This window comes from Astatotilapia calliptera, chromosome 15 (genome assembly GCF_900246225.1).
Source record: "Astatotilapia calliptera chromosome 15, fAstCal1.2, whole genome shotgun sequence".
NCBI classification, from domain to species: Eukaryota; Metazoa; Chordata; class Actinopteri; order Cichliformes; family Cichlidae; genus Astatotilapia; species Astatotilapia calliptera.
Window position 1 is genome coordinate 5,457,021 of NC_039316.1, and position 12,242 is coordinate 5,469,262.

General features: G+C 42.1%; 1 protein-coding gene across 2 annotated transcripts; it reads left to right on the forward strand.

Annotated features, from left to right (window-relative positions):
* The first annotated feature begins 532 nt into the window (after positions 1–532).
* LOC113007069 (uncharacterized) lies at positions 533–6,797 on the forward strand. 2 transcript variants are annotated; one of them, XR_003269844.1, is made up of 2 exons: positions 533–6,261; positions 6,729–6,781. XR_003269844.1 is itself a non-coding variant. In XM_026143431.1 (2 exons), the coding sequence occupies exon 2, from the start codon at positions 1,542–1,544 to the stop codon at positions 5,826–5,828; it is 4,287 nt and encodes a 1,428-aa protein (XP_025999216.1). In that variant the 5' UTR covers positions 533–764; positions 1,232–1,541; the 3' UTR covers positions 5,829–6,797. The 2 variants fall into 2 exon arrangements, 1 of the variants encoding a protein (XP_025999216.1); XM_026143431.1 differs by having other exon boundaries at positions 533–764; positions 1,232–6,797.
* Positions 6,798–12,242: the final 5,445 nt, after the last annotated feature.

Sequence of the window (12,242 nt, forward strand, 5' to 3'; positions counted from 1 at the left end):
AGTGTAGTTTTGAGTATGTGAAAATGTATATGAAGTTATGAAGTGGTCTTGTAACAGCAGTAGATTGTATTTTTTTTCCCTTTTTAATTAAAAAAAAACTTTTTTGAAGGATAGTTATAACAAACTGAAGTTGTAGTAATGCATTGCAGAAGTGCTGATATTATTAAATAAATAAAGATAATATTTTTAGTGTTACTTTTCTTTATGCCAGAATATCTTTTTAACAGTAAATAAGTAAGTAAATATCGATTAAAATACAAGATTTCTATATAAAATTACATCTAAAGACTCTGTGTATACTGACGTAATCATAATTTAACAATAGTTTGTTGTAATTATCAACCAAGTTATTGATTTTACAAAAGTATTCTGCCTGTTTTTTGTGTGTGATATATTATTTTATTATAGTAAATGTGGATTAAAGATAAAGGATTTTTAACATAAAATCCCCAAATAAAATCCAAATAATAACAGTACTTTTCTGTCATTTTAAACTTGATAAATTGCATTAATTTATACATTAACTGTCAAGTCAAACCGAGTAGGAGGTGGAGAGCCCTGAGGAAAAAAAGTAAACGTGACAGACTGGAGGGCGGAACTAATCTTGTGTCTGGGTTTCTGTCGGGAAGGAAAAAGAAGGCGAACTGGGGAGCAACAGGAAGTTGCCACTTTCGGGAAAAGCCCAGCATAATTCTTTCAATAAGTTGTTGCCAACATGAATATTGTGTGGAACTGAAGTATCTACAAAGCCAGGGAGGCAGCCGGTAAGGGAATGGTTGCTGACTATGGTAAAAGACTTTGAAGCGAGTTGCTAAAGAATCGCGGCTGCCGCTAGCTTACGTAGCATTAGCACTGTGCCGTGAGTTGGTCGCCTGTTTACGAGCGGCACCATTGTTTATTGTTGGTCTGCATATGGAAGACTGTTAATGCTTGCATATGGTTAAGAGAAGCTGGTTATAAATACTATTGTTATTGCTCAAGTTCTAATGCAGATTGATTATTTAATTTAGCACTTTAATAGAAAGCAGTATTTCTCAAGGTGTATGTACAATTGCTAGCGAATTACATAATTTGAGCATTTAAAAATACTCAAGTAAATATTGTACTACAAAGCTTGCGCACTGCATTGATGTGTTTAAAAAAGAAAATGTGTTTGGGATTGTTTACAATATTTGCAGATGTGTGATACCAAACATAATTTGTATTTTGGTTTTTTGGTTTGTATTTAAAGGTTTTTCACCTATGGCTGACTGTGGCCGAAAAGAAGATTAAAGAAAAGGAAAACAAAAGATCTGCCTGGTCATTGAGTGAAACCCAGTTAAACACCTGTGGTAGATGCATCAATCCCTTTCAAGCGGGGAAGCTGCACAAACTTAGAGAGCTTGACAGTGAAAAACCGGGAAATCAAATCTGGGAAAAATGACCTGGAGTCCTGGGATAAGGGAATAATTAGTGCAAAGAGGAAATTCGGAGAATCCCTCAAGTTGCATGTGCCATTCCCATTAGTAAATAAACCCCAGTTCAAGCCTGGGCACACAAAAATGGCAGACCAAGCTTCTGGAAAGTCAGTTGAACAACTCAAAGGAGTGAGGGCAACAGCCAAGAGATCATTCTCTCGTCTGGTTAATAGCATTACGAGGACGCATGAGGATATGACTGAAGAAGAACTCAAACACAGTTTCAATAGACTGACGATGGAAGCAGAGAAAGTCATGGAGGCCAATGATGATCTAGAGGCCGGTTTCATTACAGAGCTAGAGGCAAAGCCTGACACAAGTGAAGCAGCTGTGCTGACAGAACAGCAGAGAGCCGACTTAGCAAAGACTGCAAGTGAATGTGAGTTAAAACTGAAGGAAATAAAAACCCTAGTCAGAGAGGCTCTCTGGGCCAACTTTGGAAGTGCAGAATTGTCCACAGCACTACAGGCAGCAGAGGCTGAGTGTGAACATGTTGCTGCCATTACGCCTGACGGTAATTATGAAGTGTATGATTTCGTTCTTGGCCACCTGAAAGAACTGGTGGGAGTGGCAAAGGAGAGGTATAGCAAGTGGAAGCATTGGATCCCATCAGGTATTCGGAGAGATCTTCAAAGCAATATACAGAAGCTGGAACTCTGCGTCCCCAGGCTGGTTTCCAGAAAAGCTGACTTTCTGGAGATGAGAATAAAGGAGGATGCTGATCACCTGTCATCATTGCCAGTTACCTCCAGCTGCCCCATGCCAATCATCAAGCTGAAACCAACAGCACTTCCTAAGTTTCTTGGAAATAAACGAGACTTCCACAGATGGAAGAAGGAATGGGAGGTTCTTCAGGGGCAGGCGGAGCCATCTGGTTCGAAAGAGATCAAAAAGTTTCATCTACTTGATAGTGTGGATGAGAAAATAACGAGAGAACTTCGACTCACCACTTACAACACTGCAGACGACATCTTTCGTGTTTTGGAGAATCGGTTCGGCAATCAAACATCAATTGCTATTGAAATAGTGGAGGAGTTACAGAGAATGCCAGCTGTCAAGAGCCACCAGCCAAGAAAAATAGTGGAATTAATTCAAGCTGTGGAGAAGGCACTTCAAGACCTGGTTGACCTTGGTGACACGGGGGCCATAAAAAACCCACTGGTGACAAAGTCAATCGAAAGTAAACTTCCGGAAACACTCAAAAAGGAGTGGCTTATTTATGTTGCTGACAGTAGAAACACGGTCACCCCAGAAAAACGATTTGATAGTCTTCTGGAATTCCTCAAAGAGCAAGAAACCATATATGAACAGCTTGATCATCTGAGAGAGGAAGAGCCAAGTAAGCGAGAAAGAGTGGAGCTGAAACATTCCAGAACCAAATTCACCAAATCAGGTAGTGATGAAGGGTGTGTGGTCTGCGGTGATGGAAAGCATAAAAAGAAACTCTACTTCTGCAGGCAATTTAAGACATTAAAGCTTGCAGAAAAGAAGGCCGCAATTAAGAAACTAGGCGCATGCTGGAGTTGTCTCGACGTTCATGACAAAGGGTCATACTGCAAACCCACTTATCTGTGCAAAAACCCAGGCTGCAAAGAAGCACACGCTGCGGAGCACCATTACTACCTATGCCCTAATGCTGAGGTGAGGAAGGGAAGTGCAGCAGGGAAGCAAAATAGATCTGATCCAGAGGGAGGAAAGGTCAGCAGGAAATGTACAGAGGATCAGGAGGAGTTCCTCAGAAAACTGTCACCTGAACTGGCAAGAGAATGCAGGGATGCGTTTTCAAACACTGCATCTAGGACATGCAGCACCACCAAGGAGCAGCCAAGCCTCCTATTTGAAGGTGGGCTTCGAGAGCTGCCAGTAATCATGATGCTCCTTGAGGTCACAGCTAATGCTGGGCAAAAGATTGGGACATTAATTGACCTGGCTTCTGACACCAACTATATAACCCACAGGGCTGCAAGCAGTCTTAACCTAAGAAGTGAAGAAATCACTCTGGTTGTTCATGGAGTAGGGGCAATGAAAACGCACGTGAGAACAAGGCGGTATCTTTTAAAGATCCGAGTCAGAACGCCTAGAGGCACCCTTAGGTCACACCAACTGGTCTGCTATGGACTCGACAGCATAGCAGAAGTCCACAAACATGTCACACCGAGTCAGCTACAAAGGTTCTTTCCGGATATACCACTCAACGATCTTGTAAGACCGAAAGACATTCATCTGCTTATAAGTCATAAAGAAGGTCGGCTAGCGCCTCAGAGGAGCAGAGTCATCGGTGACCTTGTGTTATGGGATGGGCCACTTGGAAAGACAGTTGGGGGAACGCACCCTGAACTCTTTGAGGAGCTTACTGTCTCTGCCCACATGTCCGAGACACACTTTGCCAGGTCAATGAGAGCAGCAGCTGTCAAGTATGAGGAGCTCATTGGCGAGGCCTCGGACCAGTCTTCAAGAAGGAAGCATGTTCCTGCTAAGCTTCAGAGGTCAAGTACCTCAACCACCAGTCGAGGATTCTTAGAGTGGTGGAAGTGGGATAGTATTGGTGCTGCATGTGAGCCAAAGTGTGGGGGTTGTCGTTGCGGAAATTGCCAGCCAGGTGGGAAAGAAATGACACTGGCCGAGGAGAGAGAGCTTGAAATAATAAGAGAAGGACTCACCTATGTCACGGGTGATGGCCACAGCGACGAGCCACACTGGCATACCAGATACCCTTGGGCTGAAGATCCAGTATCCTTACCAGATAACAAAAAAGGAGTTGAGAGCACATTCCTCCGGACAGAGAAACAATTGGCCAAGGAGCCTGAATGGAAAGCTGCTTATGCCGCTCAGGTGCATGACATGGTGGAGCGTGGAGCCGCAGTCAAGTTGTCCAAGGACATGATCAGTAACTGGGATGGGCCAGTGTGGTACGTGAGCCACCTCATTGCTCCGAATCCCCACTCTGTTACAACTCCAGTGAGGCTTGTGTGGAATAGCAGCCAGAGGTTTAGAGGTGTGAGCTTGAACGACCTGCTAATAAAGGGTCCAGATGTCCTCAACCAGATTCGAGCAGTTCTCCTCAGATTCAGGGGCGGAGTGTACGGAGCCCTTGGTGACATAAAAAAGATGTACAATTCAGTTTGGTTGGAAGACAAAGAGATGCACCTGCATAGGTTCCTCTGGCGGGACTCTGAGGATGACGAGCTAGAGGAATATGCCATCACAAGGGTGAACATTGGAGATAAACCGGCAGGATGCATTGCACAGCTGGCAATGCGTGAAACTGCCGGCCTTTCTACCTTTTCCCACCTCAAGGAGGAACGTCGTGTACTCCAGCAAGACAGCTATGTCGACGACATCCTTACCTCTCACAATGACATGAACCAACTAGAAGCCATTACGGAGAACATTGGGCGGATCCTAAAGGCTGGAGGATTTGAGCTGAAACCTTGGGTCTTGTCTGGTCAAAGTGGGAGGAGGAAGCGCAATGACGAGGGTGAGAAAACAAGAATGAAAACCATTGTCCTACCAAACCAAATGCGTGACGAAGAAAACAAAGCTCTTGGTCTGGGTTACATAGTGGAAGAAGACAAGCTTCATGTCATGGTAGCAATCAACTTCTCCAAGAGGAAGAAAAAGATGCGAGTTGGCCAAGACCTTGCCCAGGAGCAGATTAAGACCCACACGCCAAACCCACTGACACGAAGAGAGCTTCTCAGTCAAGTGTCAGGGTTGTATGATCCAGTCGGTTTGGTCACTCCTGCAAAGCAGAAAGGAGCAATCTTAGTTCGCAGGGCATTCCAAGAGACAAAAGTAGAAAGCTGCTTGGTCAAGGACACTTGGGATATGGCGCTCTCAGATGCCCTGAGGGAGGACGCCATTAGGCTTTTTGAGGAGTATGCCCAGCTCAGCAAAGTCACATTTGCAAGGGCGCTAACTCCCCCGTGCTTCACCGAAGAACCCTGGGCAATTACTTTCTCCGATGGAAGTGAGCAAGCCTATGGGGCAGTGTTGTACTTAAGGTGGAATTCAGATCAGGGCACAATCATCAGGTTGGTGGAGTCCAAAGCTAAGTTAACTCCATTGGACCACAAAGGGGATGTTGTCAAAGCAGAGCTGTGTGGGGCAGTGTTTGGCTCACGCCTAAAGAAATACTTTGAGGCGCAAAGCCGGATTCAGGTTGAGAGGTGGTATCACTTTGTCGATAGCCAAACCGTCATTGGGGCAATACAGCGGGAGAGCTATGGGTACCAGACCTTTTTTGCAAATAGGATTGGAGAAATACAGAGCAGCACAAGGATTCAAGATTGGTGGTGGGTTCCTGGCCCTCAGAACATTGCGGATGTAGTCACAAGAGGAGCTAGTCCCAGAGGAGGACTTAAGCTCTAGTTCAAGAGGAGCGACTCCAGTGGCTCAAGCTACCATCCTTCATAGAGACGTCAGACGTCTAGTTGTTCTGTTACCTGTGGAGGAGCAAAATGGGACCAAGTCGTCAGTGTCATGCTTAAATGGGATGAGTTAAACTGCGGTTTGCTTGTGAACTTGGCGATCTCCTGTGTTCCAAGGGAAGATCGAGTGGGAGGTGTCAAGTCAAACCGAGTAGGAGGTGGAGAGCCCTGAGGAAAAAAAGTAAACGTGACAGACTGGAGGGCGGAACTAATCTTGTGTCTGGGTTTCTGTCGGGAAGGAAAAAGAAGGCGAACTGGGGAGCAACAGGAAGTTGCCACTTTCGGGAAAAGCCCAGCATAATTCTTTCAATAAGTTGTTGCCAACATGAATATTGTGTGGAACTGAAGTATCTACAAAGCCAGGGAGGCAGCCGGTAAGGGAATGGTTGCTGACTATGGTAAAAGACTTTGAAGCGAGTTGCTAAAGAATCGCGGCTGCCGCTAGCTTACGTAGCATTAGCACTGTGCCGTGAGTTGGTCGCCTGTTTACGAGCGGCACCATTGTTTATTGTTGGTCTGCATATGGAAGACTGTTAATGCTTGCATATGGTTAAGAGAAGCTGGTTATAAATACTATTGTTATTGCTCAAGTTCTAATGCAGATTGATTATTTAATTTAGCACTTTAATAGAAAGCAGTATTTCTCAAGGTGTATGTACAATTGCTAGCGAATTACATAATTTGAGCATTTAAAAATACTCAAGTAAATATTGTACTACAAAGCTTGCGCACTGCATTGATGTGTTTAAAAAAGAAAATGTGTTTGGGATTGTTTACAATATTTGCAGATGTGTGATACCAAACATAATTTGTATTTTGGTTTTTTGGTTTGTATTTAAAGGTTTTTCACCTATGGCTGACTGTGGCCGAAAAGAAGATTAAAGAAAAGGAAAACAAAAGATCTGCCTGGTCATTGAGTAAAACCCAGTTAAACACCTGTGGTAGATGCATCAATCCCTTTCAAGCGGGGAAGCTGCACAAACTTAGAGAGCTTGACATTAACCGTAGAACGCTAACTGAAAGAAATCTCCGTCCCGGGTCATCCGTGGATCGGGTTTTCCTCCGAGGCGTGGGCACCTATAAGCAGAGTTCTGTCTTTACCCTATAAGATTCAAAATTATTCAAAGTAACACTCAGGTATGCCGTTCAGCGTGTTAGTTACAGCGCCAGGAGTAGCTTGGGAGAACAAGGAAACACAGACTGCTTCAGGTTGCTTTCCCAAAATCAACTCAAAGGTTTATTCATCAGACAACAGTTTATATAGAGGAAAAAGGTTCGTGTGTCAGCAGATTCTCAGTTCAAACCGGTACAGATCAAATAAGGAAGCGTCTTCCTGCCCTCTGAGCAAAGAAGTATCCTTTGTATAGTTTATCAGTTCAGCTACAATTTATGATTATCCCAGCGAAATACACTCCTAGACATAGAATACAGAGTTCTTTCATTAGTGAATTCTGAAACAAACCACCTGGCCTTTAACAAACCCTTTTCTAAGAGATAAAGAAGGGAGGATGGGAGTAAGGAAGTAATCTCTGTGGTGTTTTCAACCTTGAGGTACCAGCCTGTGAATATCACTATAAAACAATATCCTGTAAATGCTACCACGGTATCAAAATATCACAACACTAACACTGGGTGATTTTCAACCGAGCAAATTTATTTACATGATTTTCAGTATGTTGCGTTTGGCTAAGTGTCATTGGTCCCTGGATAGCTTCAGCATTGTCTTTGAAGTCTTTGAAGGCATGGGTGTTTCCCGACCCCAACGCCTGGTGTTTTGTGTTCGAGTGATTTTCACAGTCTACAATGATCTCTTTATTCGGCTCCACGTTCAGGGAAAGGTTGCTGTCTCTGCACGGCTTGGCCAGATGGCTCACTTCACTCCTGTAGTAGGTCTCGTCATTGTTGCTGATGTGACCTACTACAGTTGTGTCATCTGCAAATTTGATGAAGAGGTTGTAGCTGTGTAATGGGGTGCAGTTGTTGCAGGAGGGCATGCAATGAGTTGGTGTGACAAAGGAGGATGGTGGGGATAAGGTGAGATGGATAGAGTCAGATAGGATCAAATAAAAATGAACATTATTAATTTAGATGCAGATCCTTTTCTTAATACATAACATGACACGTAACAGTTAACTTCCATAACCTTTTGTTAAAAAAGGATTTAGTGTCTGCTTGAAAAGACTGTCCCTCCTCCCTTTAAGCCCTCATTAAACTTTGTGGAGCCAAGAAAATATACACCTATTTGTCCAGAACAGCCCTTCCCTCGGCACGTTCTCCTCTGAGACTGCAGATTGCAGACAAAAACATGTGAGCTAAGCTGTCCATTGCACCAACGTTCTGAGTTACAGGAGGTTTGTTTACTTCTGTGAAATAAGCGTGATTCAAACAGTCACACTGAAGATTGGGAATTGATTTTTAAAGTATGCCAGGCCTCATTTTAATGAAAACAAAACATTTCTGGAAAGAATTGTTACAGTGCTCTGCTCTGTTATTTCCATGCGGTGCATACTTGATGAAGGGGAAAAATATAGTTAATCATGTAGTTTTTTCTTACGCGCTAAACTTGCACTTCTCAGTATCAGGTTTGTCTGCAAAGACTTGGAGCTGTGAAGGGTGACTTCCAGCTTAGCCTCTTTGGCAAGTATTTATCATACTTGATCTTTGCAGTTTAAAGACATCAAGAAAGCCTGGAGAACTATTGCTCAAGAGCACTTTCAAGATTACAAGAAAGTCATGAAGAAATGAGGGCAGGCGCAAGACTTTCACACAGTACAGTATGAGCTGATACTATCAGTAAGTGAACGAAGTAATGGTGATAGGAGATGATGCAACAACAACAGCTTTGGTTGGCTTAAATAATACATTTAATATACAGAATACGCAAATGCATGCATCTGTATATCTGCATGGAGATTCTTCTTCACCAGCAGTGACATGTGCTGATATTTACAGACAGAATACAGTGTGAAACACAAGGCCATTAAACTGCCAACTCCTGCTTTTAACTTTTAAAAGCAGGAGTTGGACATTGGCTGCTGTTTTAATCATTTTAAGTCCAGTTCTTGAACCTTAACATTTGCAGAGGAATGATATTTTTTTTCATGGGCTTTTTTTGAGCCTTTTAACACTGAGCTATGAATTATTCACTATTAAAAAGCGCCTAAATAATGTATACTTTATTAATCTTTTAAAGCACTTTTAATTCTTACTCTTATTTTTATTTTCATGTCTATTTAAGCGTTATATGACAGTATGTTTGCACTAAGCACCGCAGCAATTTCCTAATGTAAACCTGCTCAACATTTGGCAATAAAACCCTTTCTGATTCTGATTCTGAATCCTGTAGGAAATTAGTCTTCTGCATTTAACCCATTCACTCAGTGAAGCAGTGGGCAGCCACCAATCCAGCACCGGGGAGCAGTGTGTAGAGACGGTACCTTGCTTAGGGGTACCTCAGGGTAGCCGTTCTGTGGATTTGAACCCCCAACTTAGTAGGTAGTTCATGGGGTGAACACCCTACTTACTGAGCTATCCCTGCCCCTAACGCAAAGGATGAACCAGTTTTGTGCCTACGCATAACAGACAACTCTAAAGATTTGAAATGATACCCTTCTGTACTTTTTGCTAACAGCAACAACAAATAATTTGTTCTGACTTGTTTATTTGAACTGACAAAAAATGCCAAACATAACACATTTTTACAGGCATAAAATTTTATTTTTTTCTTCACCAAAAATGTGATTCTCACAGAGCTATTAGGAAAACACTTGGTATATCTCTGGTGTGTAGTGCATCCTTAAAATGTTTGAGGAAACTGAACAAGTGGAGGACTGAAGAAAAGTGGCAGGCCTAAAAACTAGATACAGTCGATGAACTCGGTCTGAAAGTCATGACCTTTGACCACATGGCCACAGGTCTCATCGACTAATAAATTAAATCTGACATTTTTATTTCAAATTGTCATCAGAATATAAGGCAGTGGTCAACAGACTGGAACAACAGTGAATGTCTGCAGCCATCTGTAAAAGATGGCTGCAGACAGTGGAGGCTCTTTCATGGTTTGGGGCTTCATTTGAGCCGGTGGTGTTGGGGATCTTGTCAAAGGTGATGGAATTATGAGTGCACAAAAGCACCATTAGAATTTGCCAGAGTTCAGACTGTGTTGAAGGCTAAAGGTGGTCATACAAAATATTGAAGTTCAAGCTCTGCACTGCTGAGAAAAAGCTAAGACGCCGTCAGATTGTTTGAGCCACAATAAAAAAGGTAAATATGAAAACATGATATGAATTTATCTCAAAAAATTTTAAGGTCATATTTGGTAGGCATGTTATGGCATAATTATAGCTGTCAGTGCAAGCAGTTTCATACCTATTAAACAAACCAATTGGAATGTCTGTCTAACTCACCCGGTGACATGTATGCACATGAAGGATTAACCAAACAGACAAACACACCCTGACACTCATTGCAAGACATTTCTTCTGTCTGCTTCATCCCACGAACCTATTCTCCTAACCAAACCCTTTTTGTCAAGATCCAAACAGTTTACTGCCGCTCTATTTACCTTACTTTGTTGATTTGTGCTTACAGCTGGAGATCTCAGACAAACTTTATCAGATTCATGTTTCTCAAGAGGTCACACTGAACCTGAAATCTCTTAGATTGGTGCTGTGTGTGTGGGGGGGGATTTCCATTTAACTGCAGTCTCCCACTAAAACTAAGAATTACAGCTGGACAGAAAACAGAAAAGCTCTATTATGAGACACAGAGTGAGCCAAGGTAAACCATCTCCTCTTCTCTTCTTTGCTTTTTCCTCAGTCATGTTTCTATCCTCACCTCTTCTCCTGGCAGCTGTAGCAAGTTTCTTACTGGGAGAGGGGGCTGCTGTTTTTGTTTTGTTGACTCTAGAGACGGTGTTCAGGGACGGAGGAATTGAAGACAAAAAGAAAGAAGAGTTAAATAAAGGGCTGGACAGCAGAGGAGAGATTAGTAATTGAGGGATGTGGGGGAAAGAAAAGCAAATCTGAGATGCGTGAGAAGATAGCACTGAGCAGGCAACAGTGAGTCATCAATTGTCCCAGGGCAATAAAATGCTGTTATCTCTAGCTCCCCATAGACTGGACTCCACTTACTGAATACATTTTGATAATTTCATATGGAGAACTGTGACCTTGTGTCAATGGCTTGTTTCCTTATTTCTACTAATTTAATCATCCGGTTTAAAAATAGAAATATTATTTTAGAAAGATCTTGCTACAGTCAGGAGCTAGCTGGCTTAGTTTTGCACTTAAGGGTTAAATGGTAGCATGGAGAGATCTAAGAAGGAACCAGTCTTCACACTTTATAGTCCTTTATGATTCTCTTTAACTCGAGGATCACTTTAGCCCCATTTGAATCATTGTAATGTCCCCTTCAAAGCTTTGTCCATATATGAAGTGAGTCGCTCTCATCGCTTTGTAGTTAAAGGTTAAATTGCTATTGGATGTTCAAGCTCTGATCATGAAGGTAAACCTGTGATGTGTTAAACAACTTGTCAATCAGTGGTATCATTCACTCCTATGGGCAGTCACTTCAGCAATCAAAGCTGATCCCACTTTGCATCGCTGACAATTGTTCTGCCTCTCGTTGTTACAAATCACTGAGTTTCATTGATATTGTGCAGTCTGTAGTCACTACATCACTTTAAGCCTTTTTCTGCGACTCTTTAGATGTGTCAAGGGCGAGAATTAAATTTTCCCAATGAGAAAATTGACTCACATAAGAAACTGGGATTGCTGTGGATGCCCACACCAATAAGCTGAACCTGGCCCCCGGCAACTGTCCCAGTTAGATGAAATAAAATAGCAAACATGTAATAACATTTAAATTTGATGTTTTCTTTATTTTTTTTAATAGCTTGTAATGGTTTTTAATAGTAAGTTTGTTTGGTCCTCCCTAATTTCTTTTCAGTATTTTCTTTAGGAGAGCTGACGGATGATGCTGACTTTTTATAACTTTGCATTATTGATCAGTGAGGAGTTAAAGGACTTGAAACATTTATTTTGACTAAAATAAATGTTATATTATTATTTTTTATACATCGTTTGGTTTTTTCTGTTCTCAGACTTCTTGCCAAGATATGTTTAGTTATCAACTTTTGTCATTTTGTTTTGTATTCAAGACTTTGCATCCAAGTTTAAAAATGATTCAGCTTTGTATGTTTTCCTGCTTTGCCAGTCCAGAAAACCCCCTTTTGATTACCAAAAGTGTGTGTTACACATTGTGAAAATCTTTAATGAGCATCTTGGCAGGGGTGCACAGAGACCAGACAAGTCAAACTTGGATGGGAAAGAGTTTCTTCTGTTCCTTACAAGAG

Coding starts and splice junctions, on each gene's coding strand:
- LOC113007069 (XM_026143431.1), top strand. CDS start 1,542: ATGGCAGACCAAGCTTCTGGAAAGTCAGTTGAACAACTCAAAGGAGTG.